General features: G+C 36.0%; 1 protein-coding gene across 1 annotated transcript in view; it reads right to left on the bottom strand.

The window, feature by feature from the left end:
* Positions 1-579: 579 nt before the first annotated feature.
* The window catches only part of atg2b (autophagy related 2B), a 31,730-nt gene continuing 15,334 nt past the window's right edge, over positions 580-16,975 (bottom strand). Inside the window, exons 24-43 of the mRNA XM_073826446.1 lie at positions 16,641-16,661; positions 15,966-16,068; positions 13,798-13,890; positions 13,636-13,706; positions 13,477-13,553; positions 13,211-13,381; positions 12,872-13,004; positions 11,013-11,215; positions 10,602-10,831; positions 10,382-10,499; positions 9,118-9,309; positions 8,896-8,997; positions 8,720-8,798; positions 7,875-8,088; positions 6,041-6,110; positions 5,636-5,718; positions 5,430-5,551; positions 5,144-5,298; positions 4,371-4,520; positions 580-2,514 (exon numbers count right to left, since the gene is read on the bottom strand). Coding sequence (XP_073682547.1) covers positions 2,284-2,514; positions 4,371-4,520; positions 5,144-5,298; positions 5,430-5,551; positions 5,636-5,718; positions 6,041-6,110; positions 7,875-8,088; positions 8,720-8,798; positions 8,896-8,997; positions 9,118-9,309; positions 10,382-10,499; positions 10,602-10,831; positions 11,013-11,215; positions 12,872-13,004; positions 13,211-13,381; positions 13,477-13,553; positions 13,636-13,706; positions 13,798-13,890; positions 15,966-16,068; positions 16,641-16,661 — 2,618 coding nt within the window. The 3' untranslated portion in view covers positions 580-2,283. The remainder of the gene's footprint in view (positions 2,515-4,370; positions 4,521-5,143; positions 5,299-5,429; positions 5,552-5,635; positions 5,719-6,040; positions 6,111-7,874; positions 8,089-8,719; positions 8,799-8,895; positions 8,998-9,117; positions 9,310-10,381; positions 10,500-10,601; positions 10,832-11,012; positions 11,216-12,871; positions 13,005-13,210; positions 13,382-13,476; positions 13,554-13,635; positions 13,707-13,797; positions 13,891-15,965; positions 16,069-16,640; positions 16,662-16,975) is intronic.

Raw genomic sequence — 16,975 nt, 5'->3', positions numbered from 1 at the left:
TAGAGATCTTATAAATAACAGGCTAGTTGGTCTACTAGCCTTCACTTTCGTTTATAGTGCATAAAATATAATACTCATTTTAAACTCTTCAAGCTTCCAACTTTGAAACTAATTCACTCACAAATGTAACTTGTTAGCTTAACAGAAATAGTGTTTATACACTTACCTAAAACAAAATCTATACCCACAATTGACAAAAATCCTCCATTGGGTCGCTACACGAACACTCCCAGTAAACTAAATCCTGAGCTGTGGTGCCTCTCTAGAGAAATTAAAAGAAAAACAAAGAACTGAAACAAATTTCAGTCAAAATATTAATGCGGAACATTAATGAAAAAACATTAATTAGCATCTCCAGGCCAGACTCACCTTGATCAAAATGTAATTACATACAGATTCACAGAAACCATGTTTCATGGTCACATTTGACCGGGGGGTCATACAGTTTTGGCATAATGGTGTAAACAATACAGTAGAAAATGCCAGAAAACATGTCAGTTCTCAGAGATTGATACAGATGTTAAATGTTAGCTAATTTTCTGGCAGGCAAAGATATGAACAGCACAAAAAGGCAAGTGGTGGACATTAAATAATTTATTTCCCTTTCTTGACAATACATGCTTTCGTATAAATTGGGGAAATGACCTGTACATCTATGTACAATCAATGTTATTACCACCTCAAAGAAAACATACAATAAATATTAATGCATCATTTAAATGAGAAAAGGAAGTGTTTGGACTGTAAGCTAAAATAAGCTGTTATTTATCAATTTCCCAAAGTATCAAACTAACTTTTACTCACACAACAGCAATGATGTCATGAAGACAAAAAAAGAACCCTATTTTCTCTCCGACTAAGACATTTGACATGGAAAACTATATAGAGAATTTGTCTAGCTAAAAAAAGATGTACCATTTGTAAGACTTAAATGCAGATGCTTAGGGAATGTCACTCAAGCAGATGCTGTCAGACAGCTAATAGAATTGAAAACAAAAACGATAAAAGGTGTAATTTTCTGGGATCACTTAAGTACAAAGTGCAAGTGGTAATAATAACCGCAAAACATTCCACATTTAGTTTCTAACACGGTATCTGGAAAGAGAAACACTACACACCATTGAGCTGCTTAAGCCATAGAAATCGATTCGGTGCAAATAAAATCAGTCTTTTATTTAAAGAGCTAATAGTGTGGTTAGCTAAGAGATGATTATTGTAGTACATAAAAAGTATGATGCTACCAGATGACCCCTTTTTGTCCTTTTGAAAGTGTTTACAATAAATTAAGTATTTAACAAGTTTAGCTTTTGAATCTCACAAAAACTTACAGGAAATGACTGTCACCCTATACAAAAAGAATAAAATAATATACATATTTTTCATGAAGAAAATGAAACCTATTTTAACTATTTTTTAAATTCTTTAAGTAAATTATGACAAAATGGGTGAACTGTCTCTTTAAGTACACTTCATGGCCACATTTGTCATGTGATTATTTAAATTTTTTGACAATATAACAATGAGAATGAGCTTTTTTCTTAAATGACAGTATTAAGAATGTGTGTGAGGGGGTATTAAAACACACAAAAAAAATGCAAGTCCTTAAATAGGTTTCATTGTCTTAATTCAAAATGTAATTTTTTTCCTACTGATTCTAGGATAAAATATGACCCTGACTTTTCTTTGTGAGATTCTCCCTTGCATCCAACACTGGACATCATGACATAACCAGCAAAAGTCACATCATGTTGAATTACATGTAATGGACATGTTTAAAATGAAATGACGTGAAAAATCTATGGTGCAGTAATCATGTTTTCCACAAGACACTACACCACCTCAATTAGAAAACAGATGATCATATGATATTCTTAAACTATGACATGAAGGCACTACAAGGATGTTTGATAGTGGGGTGAGAAGAGACAAAACTAGTTAAATCTACTCCAGCAGGAGCTGTGCGTCTTCAGTTCTGCGGCTCTGAGATACAAGACTCGATAACTCCAGTTACAGTAAATGTCAAGCACAAGTGCTGCTGAGAAAAAGCTCCAGTCTTCCTCTGATACTTCATTTGGGGATTAGACTTCTGCTATCACAGTCTCTAGTTGTCTGCTACTGAGACACCAAGACTTTAAACAAAAGTATAAGCAGCAAAACAGATCTTGACAGGCATTAAAACATTAATGAAACAAAGCCAGCACACAAATTTTAGGCTGACAGGCCAGAATGAATATCGATTCTGATCTAATGCAGGCCACCGGGGTAAATTTCAGGGAACATAGCTCACTCTTCCCCTAAGCGCCATTTCTGAGACTCTTCTTGACGTGCATCTGGGTGAATCTGGTTCCTCATTCCACCCAACACATTGGATGTTGCTTCTGTGGCAACGATAAGAGGTTTAACAACAGCTGGAGGAAGCTGTCGCAGGACTCCGCCCACAGCGCCTGTCATGCCCCTCTGTTCATGCTCGCGTGTCGCAGTGTCATAAATGGTCAGGGCTGTGTCAGTGATGCCCTACAAACACACAATGCATAGAAACTATTTACATACAGTTGAAGTCAAAAGTTTGCATACACTTTGCCTGCTGTTCTTCAGAAAAATCCTTTAGGTCCCACGTATTCATTGGTTTTTCAGCATTTTTGTGTATTTGAACCCTTTCCAACAATGACTGTATGATTTTGAGATCCATCTTTTCACAACGAGGACAACTCAGGGACTCATTTGCAACTATTACAGAAGGTTCAAATGCTCAGATGCTTTAGAAGGAAACATTTAACTTATTTTGTCTTATGGGGAACATGTAAGTATCTTCTGTAGCTTCTGAAGAATGTACACATTCTGTTCAAAAGTTTACACCCCTGGCTCCTAATGCATTGTTTCTTTATCTGAAGCATTAGTGAGCGTTTGAACCTTCCGTAATAGTCCCTCAGTTGTCCCCAGTGTGAAAGATGGATCTCAAAATCATCCAGTCATTCAAATACACAAAAATGCTGAAAAAACAAAGAATTTGTGGGATTTTTCTGAAAAACAGCAGACAGTTTAACGGTTTAGGACAAACAAGGAACTCATGAACAACTATCACTAAACCAAAAAAAAAAAAAAAACAGCTTTGGATCATTCAGGTAATAATACAGTATTAAGAATCCAGTGCATTTTGAATCGAGTAACTTTTATTTTCTCTTGTGGACTATATAAGTAAATGTTTATGACAAATAACTTAATCAGGTGAATACTAAATTTAAAAAAAATAACATGCATTTTGTATGATCCCTCTTATTTTGTTAAAATAATTAACATTTTGCAGATTCTGCAAGGTGTATGTAAACTTTTGACTTAAAATGTAAACATACCAGTATATACTATTTGTCAGTCACCCTTAAAGGGTTAGATCATCCACAAATTAAAATTCAGACATAATTTACTCACCCTTATGTTGCTCCAAACCAATAAGAATTCTTTAAAACACCAATTAAGATGTTTTTAAATGAAACTTTAGATATTTCTGTTTATCCATTGAAAGATTGTAAAAGTAATCCATCGGAATCAAGCTGTTTAATTTAAGATGATTTATCATTGCTTTATACGATGGCCAGGTTTAATTTAGGCTTTTAGAACACATATACACAAACCTCATTGGTTCTCACACATCAATCAAGCACTTCGGAGCTTTTATTTACCATATTTAATGTGCTCTATGAATGTGTATTGACATATGTCTGTATGTGAATAAAAGCACAAAACAAAATTTGTTAATTAAATAAAGCGATCATACTCCTGGATTTACATGGATTACCTTTAGAATGTTTTTATGTACCTTTTGAAACTTGAGAGATGTGGTGAAAGAAACATTCACTGGAGGGAGAGAAATCTTTCAGGTTTCACTAAAAGTACCTTTGTGTTTTGAAGACATAAAGGTGAGTAAATGAACATTTTCAATTTTGGGTATACTACCAACATAAATCGGCATTTACAGCAAATTTTATTTCTGTAATGTGAAGCATTTCAGGCTGGTACTATTGAAACTGCTGATAAATTGTGCAATTAAAGTGCATTAAGAAAGTAAATCAGATTTAATTTCATATTACCTTGGTAGGATTAAATGTATAAAGGCCAAATATATTTTATGACTATGGCACAAAGTGATCATATAATTAAAAAAATAAAATAAAAAAATAAACTTTTGTTCTCCTCTCTTTCCTGATCTTCCCTTTCTAGCCCGTACTCATCTAACAACGCCTGATATATGGTATTTTTGAGCACTTCCTATGTCGATCTGCCTCCTTAGGATGAATCACTTGCTGTATTCCCCAATTGTAAGTCGCTTTGGATAAAAGCGTCTGCTAAATGAATAAATGTAAATGTGATCATACCTCTTTTACTACGCTGTATGCTTTGGCCACCCCCTCTCTGAGGTCCACTGGCTGATGGGCCAGACAGTAATGTGAGTACCGTTTAATCTTTTTGCATTCTTTCTCATCTGGCACTGGAGACACCATGTCGTAAGCCGTTTCAGCAGCAGCCTGCACAAAACCCACAGAACAGATTTGAAACCATTTACAGATAAGTAAAGCAAAATAATTTAAAGTGATCAGTGTAATTAATATGCCTATGTTTGGCATTGTCATATGTGACCCTGGACCACAAAACCAGTCATAAGGGTCCCTTTTTTTAGAAATTCATATTTATATCATCTGAAAGCTGAATAAGTAGGCTTTCCATTGATTTATGGTTTGTTATGATATGACAATATTTGGCAGAGAAATATTATCCAGATTAGATTTTAAAATCTGGAATCTGTAGATGCAAAAAAAATCAAAATAGTGAGAAAATCACCTTTAAAGTTGTCAAAATGAAGTGCAAATGCATATTTTTAATTAAAAAAAAAGTTTTGATATATTTACAGTAGAACATTTACAAAGTATCTTCATGGAACATGATATTTACCTAATATCTTAATGATTTTAGGCATAAAAGAAAAAAATGATAATTTTGACTCACAAATATACAAATATACCTGTTCTACTAAAGACTGGTTTTGTGGTCCAGGTTCACATATGTTGATGAAAACTTGATGAAATCTTATTGAAATAGACTAAAAAGTATTATAAACTACCTTTATATTGCCACAGAGAACTCATTTTACCTGTATTGTTCGCACCATCCGATTGGTGAGCTCCAGAGCTGCCATTGCAGTGGAGGTTCCGAAGGAAGCTGTGCCTCGCTGAAAGCCACGCACTATTCTTCCATCCTTACGGTACTGCTCAATGGGCAGCCAGACTAGATCCCTAAAACCCTGAACTGTAGCAGCAAGAGTAAAACACTGCTTAACTAAAGTCATCACTTCTCAAGAGACATCAATATTTGGTCAATAGCACTTTATAACAGAACTTGATGATGAAACAATGTGTGTGAGAATGTGTTTTGCTAACCTAGCTGCACCAGGGAATGAATGGGGCCCACGCCTCCCAGAAGCCCTGGCAATTGGTTCTTCTTTATGTCATTCAGCCATTCATTAATGGCATATGAAAAGAGTTTGTCAACACCCAGTAATCTGAAAAAAAAATAATAATCATAAATGAATTGGCTTAGATAGATTTGAGGTAAACACTTTTTTGAAATGCTATATTTGTCTTACCCTTGTCTGTAACACAGGCGCCGTAATTTAAGCTCTGAACAGTTCAGCTGTGTGAGTCCAATCACAATACCAGCAAATGTGCCCTGAGGAATAAAACATGAACATTATATCCACATGTCATATTATAATGCTTTTATTGAGCATTTACCAAAAGCAAATTAAATCTGCAAGCTTGTTTTGTAGTAACATTTCTATTACTTCACCCTTTTATTTAGATTAAAATACAACTTATTACAACAAACAGTACAGTTTAGTTTTCAGAGCCAAGAGGGGAAAAAAACATGTTGGCTAAATGTATTTTATATCAGATTATTTTAATAAAGAATAATTTCAAAATTAATTATAATCTTTACCAAAAAAAAAGGTTTTTTTTTTTTTTACATTTGGATTCTGTAGATAGCTCACCTGCTCCATGGCCATGTGTTTTCCATGGTAATCTAATCGAATTGGCACCTCTGAAGTGAATCGGAACTCTCTGAAAAACAATGTGTATGAGTATAAGTCTGTATAAGGCCGCGATCACACCGAACGCGTCTTTTCGTTCTAAAAACGCGAGGCGCACAGCACTGCCTTTTTTTGGTGACTTTTAAAAAAGAACAGTGTGCTGCGGATTTTTTATTTTGCTAAGCAACGACCAAAACAGCTGTCCTGTCAGTCAAATCAAAGGATTATAGCGCGAGCGCTCTAAAATCTTAGTTTTTTGCTGTTAAGTAAACTGTCATATTAGCAGAAACCCTAAATAATACAGCTCCGGGTTACCCACGATAGACACCAAAGGTTTCTCCTCTAATTCTTGCAGTCTCCGGACTTTTTAAGCAACGGTAAACTTTCGTCACCACAACAGAAGGCCCGCCTCTCCATTCATTCGATTGGACAATGGAAAAGAACGCGAATGACGTTGGGCGTTTTTCCGCTCAGAGTTGATTTTTTTTCAACTTCAGGCACTCAGAGCGCTTCTGCAAAAACGCGAGGCGCAGCAGGCAACGAAAACGCGAGGCGCCCGGGGCGCATAAGCAGCGCGCAGAACGCTCACTGCCAACAGAAAACCATTCAAAAGAGGCGCCTCCAACTGCAAAAACGTGTTCGGTGTGATCGCGGCATAAGTCTGGTTAGAAGTTACTAATTTCACTTGTATCAAAACTTATACCTAAAGAATTCAAAATGTTAAAGGGTTACTCCACCCCAAAATTAAAATTTTGTCAATAATCACTATGTCGTTCCAAACCCGTAAAAGCTTTGTTCGTCTTCGGAACACAATTTGAGATATTTTGGATGAAAACCAGGAGCTTTTTGACTGTCCCATTGACTGGCAAGTAAATAGCACTGTCAAGGCCCAGAAAAGTATGAAAGATGTCGTCAAAATAGTTCATCTGCCATCAGTGGTTCAACCATAACTTCACGAAGTGACAAGAATACTTTTTGTACGCAAAGAAAACAAAACGACTTTATTTAAAAATTTGTCTCCTCCGCGTCACCGTAGCACCATTTTGGAGAGTATCCACTGGATGCAAACAGCGGACACTCTTCTCTGTCAGCTGCAACACACAGATACGTTTTCTACATTTATTTACACTTTGATTCGGAGGAAAACAGTGTATCCGCATGAGGCAGTTGACAGAGAACAGCGTACACTGTTTGCGTCCAGGGTATACTCTCCAAAATGGTGCAAAGGTGACGCAGAAGAGACAAATTGTTGAATAAAGTCATTATTTTTGTTTTCTTTGCATACAAAAAGTATTCTCGTAGCTTCGGAAAGTTATGGTTAAACCACTGATGGCAGATTTGGACTATTTTGACTACGTCTTTTAAACTTTTCTGGGCCTTGACAGTGCTATTTACTTGGCAGTCAATGGGACAGTCAAAAAGCTCCCAGTTTTCATCCAAAATATCTTAAATTGTGTTCCAAAGATGAACTTTTACAGGTTTGGAACAACATTGGGGTAAGTGATTAATAACAAAATTTTCATTTTGGGGTGGAGTAACCCAAAATATAGATCGCTGTATATCAGTTGTAGGTGATTCTTAACTATCTGCATTCATCTATTGGAGAGCCACCATTCAGCAGAGTATAATTGTAGCCCTATTTAAACCCACATGAGCCAGCTAATTAAGGTCTTTAGGATCAATAAAACTTCTAGCCAGCTGTTTTGTAGCTAAATTCTAGAGGAAAGTGGCCCTCCAGGAGCACCCCTGTTGTAGACAGATCTGTCTGAATACTCTCACACTTCCTCTTACACACCTGAAGAATATGGGCTGGTCAGTGAAAGATTTGGAGGCAGTGTCCGTCTCAGCAGTGCTGTCTTGGCTGCAAGTGTGGATGAGGTTTGGACTGGAGCGGCTTTGTGTTGGCACTGAGATGATGGGTGCAGGCTCTTGACCCGCTGCACCGTTGTACTTGGAAAAATTGCAAGAAACTTCAGGGACAGGAGGCTTCTTCACTGACACACAGAACGCTACAACAGATCAATAAATAGTTACACAGAAGAAAACGGCTTTCAGCAAATAATATCCGTTGCAAGATCTAGTAAGCAGTCTTGCTGTCTCTACACAGATTCATTTTGGAATTAAATGCCCAATATGTACGTTTTCACCACTAGAGGGCGCATATTCAAAACAAACAAAGAAGTTTGATGACGTCGTGATTGAGTGTGGAATCACAGGAGTAGTCTTCATCCCTACAGCTGATGCAATCCGTTGGGACTCGGGCAGAAATCATGGATTTCATGGATGAGCAAATGTATTAAAGGCTTATTAAGGTCACTATAGTATAAAGCAGGGTGGGGCTGAAAGTCATGGAAGCGAAACGAGGCTGCTGGAGCGATTGCTAATGAAGGACGAGCGCGATACACGGCTCGTAAGCAGCGGAGCTTTTATTATGGCACAGTTGACCGCTTCCGCTTCTTCCGGTCCTGCTTATGTGAGGTAAAACTGTTTTAAAACGCCGTTTTATCATACTAAATAAAATCGAGGATGTAAGACATCATTGAGCACTTCTCCTCATAATGTTGACTAGGTAGGCAGCTTACTCAGAGTTTGGAACAATGTTTCTAAGGTTCTCAGAGTATTTTGCATATTGAGTGTTACCTTCCTGCTCTGGTGGGGAAAACAGCTCAACCTCTGCTGCCAGACTGGTAAAGAAGTCCTTCAGGAAGAACAATGCATCCTGTACATTAAAAAAAAGATATGAAAATATGAAAATGAAGGGCTCCTGGCATTTAGTCATTTTAAAATCTTTTAAAAACATGATTTTTATTCTGTACCTGATCAATGTTTAGCCGAAGGGGCATTAGTGACACACGTAGACAGCATTCCTGAGGTGCCTGTCCAGCTTCTGGACACACATGCAGGGCTCTGACAGTCAACTGATATATACAGACAACACATTTCAGAAAACATAATTTGACTCTTTAGAAACCATACACAACACCTGTAGATTATATGATGTACTGCATTATTATCTGTCTGTGTGTATTTTATCGTACCATGTTGGAGTGAGCTTTCCTGGGCATCTCTTTACTGGAGTATAGATAGAGGAACTTGTTCATCATGGAAGAGGCCAGCCTGTCTCGTATCTCCAGATCCTGCACTGAGAACACCTGCCTGGACACCGGCTGCTCTGTCAAAACGCCTGCTTCTGGAGGCATCTGAGGATACACCTCATGCTGGAACCGCACCTAATATAAGAAAAGAAGGATTGTAGAGTATTTGAGTTTACTGAATTGGATTATTAAATGGTTTATTGTTGAATAATCTTACAAAAATGGCAGTGTTGATATCATTCAAGTAAAATAAATAAATGAATACATAAAATTTAGTTTTGGTTATTTAAATAAAGCTTAAAATAAAACGTACAGACATTAGTTGAAAAACATAAACTAAATTAAAATTTTGAATTGATGACGTCACAGTTAACCGAAGTAAGTTTAAGCACTGAAATTTTATCTGCAAATAAACTGAAAACTATTAAATAACTAATAAAAGAATGAAGGTACAAACACTGACAAAAACTGAAAAAAGACAAAAGCACATAACATTACTAAAAATTAAACAAACTGAAATCGAAACTAAAATACGAAAAAGCGAATTAAAAATATTAATTAAACCACAACACTACCTCAATAATTGAAAAATAACACTGAACAAAATTTAAACAGATGATTAAAATGACTAAAGCAATTACACAAGCAAAAAAAAAAATTAAACAGTAATTAAAACTAAACTAGAAATATATAAATAATATAAAGAAATATTAATACAGAAGTAGTACATAAATAATACTAAAATAACACTGAACAAAGTTAATATATGTGACCATGGACAACAAAACCAGTCTTAAGTAGCACAGGTACATTTGTAGCAATAGCCAACAATACATTTTATGGGTCAAAAATAAACATTTTTCTTTTACGCAAAAAATCATTAGGATATTAAAGAAAAGATCATGTTCCATTAAGATATTTTGTACATTTCCTACCATAAATATATCAAAACTTAATTTCTGATTAGTAATATGCTTTGCTAAGAACTTCTTCTGGACAACATTAAAGGCGATTTTCTCAATATTTTGAATAATATATTTTGAATAATATATCAGATTCCAGATATTTAAACAGTTGTATATCGGCCAAATAATATCCTATCCTAACAAACCATCAGTGGAAAGCTTATTTATGCAGCTTTCAATTTGTTGCCCAGGTTCACATATTGTATAGGCTGATGATTAAAATGCTAAACTGTTTCTCTGACCTTACTGAGTTGAATCTCCATCAGAACATCAGGGTTTCTGCCCCATCCTCCTCCAGCACGGGAGCCTCTTCTTACCTGTTTTACAGGAGTCTGTGATGGAGAGCTGTGAGGAGTGCACCTACACACACACAAACACGTTCTCTTAATATACACTCATAACATGCAGTTTTTATATGAAACATGATTTTGAATCAAAAGTGGCCCAACTCTAAATATGTACCCTCGACTGCGAGCTGGCGACGAGGACAATGCGCCAAAGCCAAAGTCTTTTCCTCCATAGAGGTGCCACACTACAGAGATCTCTTTGACCATGTATCTGATTTCCGGCACAGGGAAATGAAGAGGACCCCTAGTAGAACTGCTGCCCTCCAGAGGGACACTGAAATGTTCTTCCTTCACAAGGATGGGTTCATTGATAAGCTTCTTTACCACAGGTTCCTCATCCCTTTCCTAACAGACAAAACACTTTCATTAGGTTCATCTAAAAATGTGAATAATGTCTTGACATTCAGTCAGTTCCATACACAAAGGTATTGTCTGGCTTTAAAAGAATAAGAGCAGTGCATCTATAATGCTTCCACCTTGTGTAAAAGGTTTTCTGCTTGAAATATTTATGAAGTGAAGAGCTCACCGGTACCCTAGAGCCTGGAGTATCCAGGATGCAGAAGTCATCAGTGTCATGAAGCAAAGAGGGGGCAGGAGGAGAGATAAGCGGGGAGTGCAAGGTTGGGTAAGTGGGACTTGGTTCCTGTCCCAGGTTTCCGCTCTCATCAGGGAAAAGGAAGAGATCAGAACGGGGCGGCTCATGATCATGCAAATGGTCTTCATTGACGCCTATACAGAAGACAGGCAGATTCAGATTTGTGAAGTGTTATTTTAGCATTAATTTCATACTATTACAGTACAGTATTTGTTCATATTTTCAGTTAAAGTGTGTTTAAAATTTACAAAATGTATATAAATAAGAGAGCAATTAAGAATCCATTTTCCAAAAAGTGTTTTTGGCTTATCCTGAATCACTACGATACACAACACGGTTTTAAATTCAAACTATTTCAGACTGGTTTTGGTAGGAACAGCTGAAGAGTAGCTGCGTGATTCATCATAAACAGAAGAGAAAGTAGCTCCAGCTACAATGTTCTTCTGCAAGACGCATGCAGTTCTGTTTATTAACTGCTGGAGCGCCAAAGGTTACGGACTGCAGCTTTAACTTTTATCTTTATATTTTAATTTTGTTATGTCCTTTTGTCATTTTTTTTTTGGTTTAAAATATTTCTATTTCTATAATTTCAGTTCTATTTATTTTAATACTTCAATATACACTGGCCTTCAAATGTTTGGGATCAGTAAGATTTTTAATGTATTTTAAAGAAGTCTTTTATGTTCACGAAGGCTGCATTTATTTGATAAAAAAAAATACAGGGGAAAAAGTTCAGCATTCATTACTCCAGTCTTCAGTGTCACATGATTCTTCAGAAATCATTCTAATATGCTGATTTATTATCAAAGTTGGAAACCTATTTATATATTTCTCTCTTGGAACCTATGTTACTTTCTTCAGGATTCTTTAATGAATAAAAAGTTAAAAAGAATAGCAGTTATACAAAATAGAAATATTTTCTAATAATTAAAGTCTTTACCAATTTCTTTTTACCAATTTAACACACCCTTGCTAAATAAAAGTATTCATTTCTTTTAGAAAAAGAAAGAAAAAAAATTACTTACACCGAACTTTTGAACAAAATTGTATATTACAAAAGATTTCTATTAAAAAAAATGCTGTTTTTGAACTAAAAAAAAAATATTAAACAGCACAACTGTTTCCAACATTAATAATTAATCAGCATCTTAGAATTATTTCTGAAGGAACATGTGACACTGAAGACTGGAGTAATGGCTGCTGAAAATTCAGCTATGGATCATAGAAATAAATTCTATTTTAAAATATATTAAAATAGAAAAACATTATTTTAAATTGCAATAATATTTCACTATATTACTGTTTTTTTGTATGTTTTTGATTAAATAAAATGCACCCTTGATGAGCATTAGAAAACAATAAAAATCTTACTGATCCCAAACTTTTGAATGGCAATGTATTTAGAACTTCCGCTTATTAGGTTTTAATTTATTATCGTTTAATTTTTATCTATTATTAATATATTAATTAAAATTTATTTTAATTAACAAAAAGTATTTTAACAGGTTTAGTTTTAGTGAACAATAACAACACTGAATGTGTTAAAAATATAACTCGTTACCTGGTTCCATTTTGATATTAAATAATAACCAATCAATTTCTGATTTATAATGGAAAGCACTTCCATATATATTTTTTAAACACTTAATATCCTGTATCACAAGTACACTAGTACTACATTAGTAAAATGGGAAAACAAATGTTGTTTAATGTGTGGTTTTACAAATAAAATGTAACTAAAATAAAATATAAAAATAAAATAAAACAAAATAAACAGAACAGAGTCTGACCATTTTGTTGCAACATATGACTTTGCAGGCTGTCTGTCTCTTCCATTGCATCACTCATCAGATCCTGAAGAATCTGCTGCTCTGCTTCAGGAAGCAAAGGTGCCTGAGCTGGTGGGCGACTCACTGCTTCAGTCTGCAAACATGAAACATCCTCATTATGACTTACCCACAAACAACAGCTTCAAAATATGCTAATAGCAACACAACTATTAAACATCTGACAAGGTTCTCTGATAACAATTACTTTGATAGTTTGACTTTAAATATTAAGCATAATTGTATCTCTCATTGTCAACATTATTAAGAAACAGAATTTATTTATTTTTTTATTAAACTGACCTTCACCCTTTGTTTAGTGCTTCTGCGTTTGGCCTCCAGTCCAGAAGGGGGCAGTAGATCTCCATAGCTTGCTATGTACTGAATAAGGTTCATGAGAGCAGCACAGGAGTCTGAACAAGTGCGAATGTGAATAACATCACTTGAGCAACGCAGCTCAAACCTTGGCTCTGTCTAAAGAGACATAAATGGCACAAAATGAAGACATTAGGACATTCTGTGTCAAGACAGCAGACAACCTTTTTTGTTTTAACAGAGGACTTGCATACCATTTTGCCATCTGGTCCTGGTTTGACTGCTGTGATCCTCAGTTCCAGAGTCCCCATATCAACCACCTGGACATAGTCTGAAGACACAAGAATAAGAAATGAAACCAGCTTCCTTCATACACATATTCTGAAACCGCAATTACGTGTATGACTCCTTACCTCGTGCCAGATTAACAGACACAGCATTGATCTTGTCAGACAGAAACAATGCAGCTTCATCTAAAATTATTCTGTAAGGGAAGAAAGTATGAGAAAAGCAACTAGGAAATGTTCAATTACAGAAAGAAAAATGTCTAGAACTGATTCAATTTAAGTTTTTACCTCAGACTGGAGGAAGAATGATCTAAAGACACACTGCTAGAGATGCTGAAGGTTTCCACAGTCAACAGAGATCTCACAGGTAAATACAAAGGTCTATAAAGAGAAAACTATGGCTTAGATCCAGGGATGCACGATATTTATCGGACAGATAAATTATCGACCGATCTGGGTATAGATCATGTCATTTTTATTGCTCCGATAAATAAATGAAATCCGATCCGATAAAGTACTCTTGCTGGTAAATCAATCAATCAGTCTGGTTTATCTGAGATTCATCTGCTTTCTGAGTGCAAGTGACTGCAGCTGTAAACTGTAGTGACTCTCGGACTTTGTCGCGTGTAATACATCATCATCTGTGTCGTCATCATCGTCTTATTCGGTGTCATGAGAAATCCAGTTCCCACCCGGAATCGGGTCTCCATTAGGACCCAGAGTGATCTTATTGGTTCAATTGACTACTAATGGGTATTATTTTTAGTGCCTGATTACAATTCCTGCAAAATCACGTTATATTTTATATAGTTAGAAATGCGTTATAATGACCATTAATGTCTTTTAAATTGCATAGTAGAATTATGTTTTTAAAACATAATAGAACAGCGTTTTACATTAATAGTGAATTATTCTTGTTTTCTGAATATACATTGACAAATAAAACCACTTAAAAATTGATTTACTCGTGCATTATTTATCAGACGTTATAGTGCTATATAGCATTTAAATACGTTTTTTACATAAAGAAATTATTGTGGATAATTACAAATTTATACGTTATTAAATTACTTTTTATAGTATAATTACATCATTGTAATAGATGTATTATATGCATGTTGGTTTTTATAAAAATATAAAACATTGAGCAGGCATTACCACCAGGATCCTAAAGGAGACCCGATTCCGGGGCGGACTCAATTTCTCACGACACTGGTCTGGAAGTTTTTCGCGGTGGCAGAGGAGGACGATGCTATTGCTATTTGCAACACATGTTTAGCAAGGATTCTGAGAGGAGGTAAAAAGCCGTCAAGTTTTAACACAACAAATCTCACTTCAGAGGTCGTCATCGCGGTGAATCTGTTTTAGGGGCCGTTCACATGTCGCGCCTAAAAACGCGTGGAAAACGCTAGACGCGCCGCTTTCTCTTTCTTTCCAAACCGCTCTGTAGCCTGCTCTGCTGTGGCGTCTGCCGTTGCTAAGCAACCATGACCTGCGCTCTCCATAAAGATGCGGAAGTTTCAGCAAAGGATAAATGGATTTTCAGCATTAAAAATCGCTTGCAGTAGCTCTGTTATTAAATTTATTTAAAAATGGTTATTCCTGTACAGCTATGATAAGCTGTTTCTCCACCTTGGCAGTGCTTTCAATGTTATTAAGGGAACGGGTGAAGCTGATTGGTTGGTTCATATCATATGACCTGCGTTGGGCTTGCGGCATTCTGAAAAGTTGATGTTTTTATCTCGATTCTGATGTTTTATTCCCCGCCTTGTATGATTTGGTTGCTGCACACATTCATAATATGATCAATAAGAAGCTTTAACAGACATTTGGACATCTGACGTTACTCCATGATGCACTTTTCATTTTTTCCAGGTTGACAAGTGTCAAAGCATTTTATTTATTTAGAATTGTGGTGCCTTACACAAAAAATAAAAACATTTTTGAAGAGTCAGGACTGATGTTTGCTATGATTGTTAGACCCAGATATATACAGTAATATACATTTCATTAGTTTATCTCAGATTTTGTATTCTCCTGGGTGCACAAACTTATCATAAAAATAGGAACGTATCGGTATCGGCCACAAGAAGGACTTAATTATCGGCTATCATATCGTGCATCCCTACGTAGATCCAAATTATCTTTCAAAAGAAAATCACAAACACATTGTGAAAAGATTGAGGATTGAATACTAAGACATCACAAACACCGTTTACATCTATGTTTGTTCCATTCTAAGCAAAAACAAATATATTACTCAAATATTGGACAAAAAGAATTTGGATTTTTTTTTTTTTAATTCTGAGCTTCATTTGTGTGCACATGCCACTTAAATGAAATGCAATTAAATTAATCCAGTGACCATACTGCTTTTGGAAGGCACCATTTTTCTCTTTAAATATTGGATAGATGTATCAGTAAAGATTATGCTAGAATCTGGCTAAATGTATCACCTGTAGTCCAGGGAGCAGCTCCATAGATGCAGGTGGAGGGTGGACACAGATGATGGGGGTGTATAGCCAAGCACCGGCTCATCTGACACATTTAAAAAGTCGACTATCTATAGGGGAAAGACAACCAGTAATGTTTAGCACAAATTCATAAACTGCAAGTCAGCTATGGTTTTAACTGATTCAACAACTCTCATGATCAAGTAAAATGTCCACAAGTCCATTTTAAAAGGCGCTTTTATTTCATGTGGTTTGCATGATATTTTTATATATATCCCTTGTATGGTGTTCGGGTCTGTGAGACCCGTTTTCAGTTTTTTTCAAAAGAAAAATTAAACAATTAATTATTTTTTTCAACCTGAAATTCATTGGCTTTGGCTTATTTTCTGTGAAGAACATAAATCCGAACAAATTTTCAATGACCGCATACTGTACCTCTCCCCACGCATTTACATTACATACAAGGTGTTCGGGGCCACTGGACCCAGGTCTAATAAAAGTGGTGAAAGTGAAGGTCCAGTGTTCCTACACTCTGTCTTCATCCTTTCTGGTGATGCTGTTTTCTTCCCCCCCCCCCCCCCCTGCTCCCGCACAAAGTTGCAAAATTGTTGAAAATTCAACTATCAACACTGTCTGCTCTTACATTCCCACACATTTTATCCTCTGTCTTGCGGGAACCAAGCTTTATTTTCTCATACCCTGTCCCGCCTGCAAATTAGGGGCATAATACTATAAATAAGACTTTGCCAGTGTGGTTCCTTATCACAACTGATCAAGATGGCCAAAAGATTATCTGCTGCGAGGGCCTTGCAATTGATTTTGGAAGAGAGAGGAGCTTCTGATGATGATGTCGAGGAAGAGGTTTCAGAATATGAGGATCACATTTCTAAAAAAAATTCATAGTCTGACAGTGACTTTGAAGAAGAGGATGAGGTTGAGCACCATTTATTAACAAAACGAAGACAAGTACCCCATCAGCAGCCAGCTCCAGGACCAGAGCAAGCCCACCAGAC

This window comes from Garra rufa, chromosome 21 (assembly GCF_049309525.1).
Source record: "Garra rufa chromosome 21, GarRuf1.0, whole genome shotgun sequence".
Lineage (NCBI taxonomy): Eukaryota > Metazoa > Chordata > Actinopteri > Cypriniformes > Cyprinidae > Garra > Garra rufa.
This window is presented reverse-complemented; position numbering and strand designations above follow the sequence as displayed.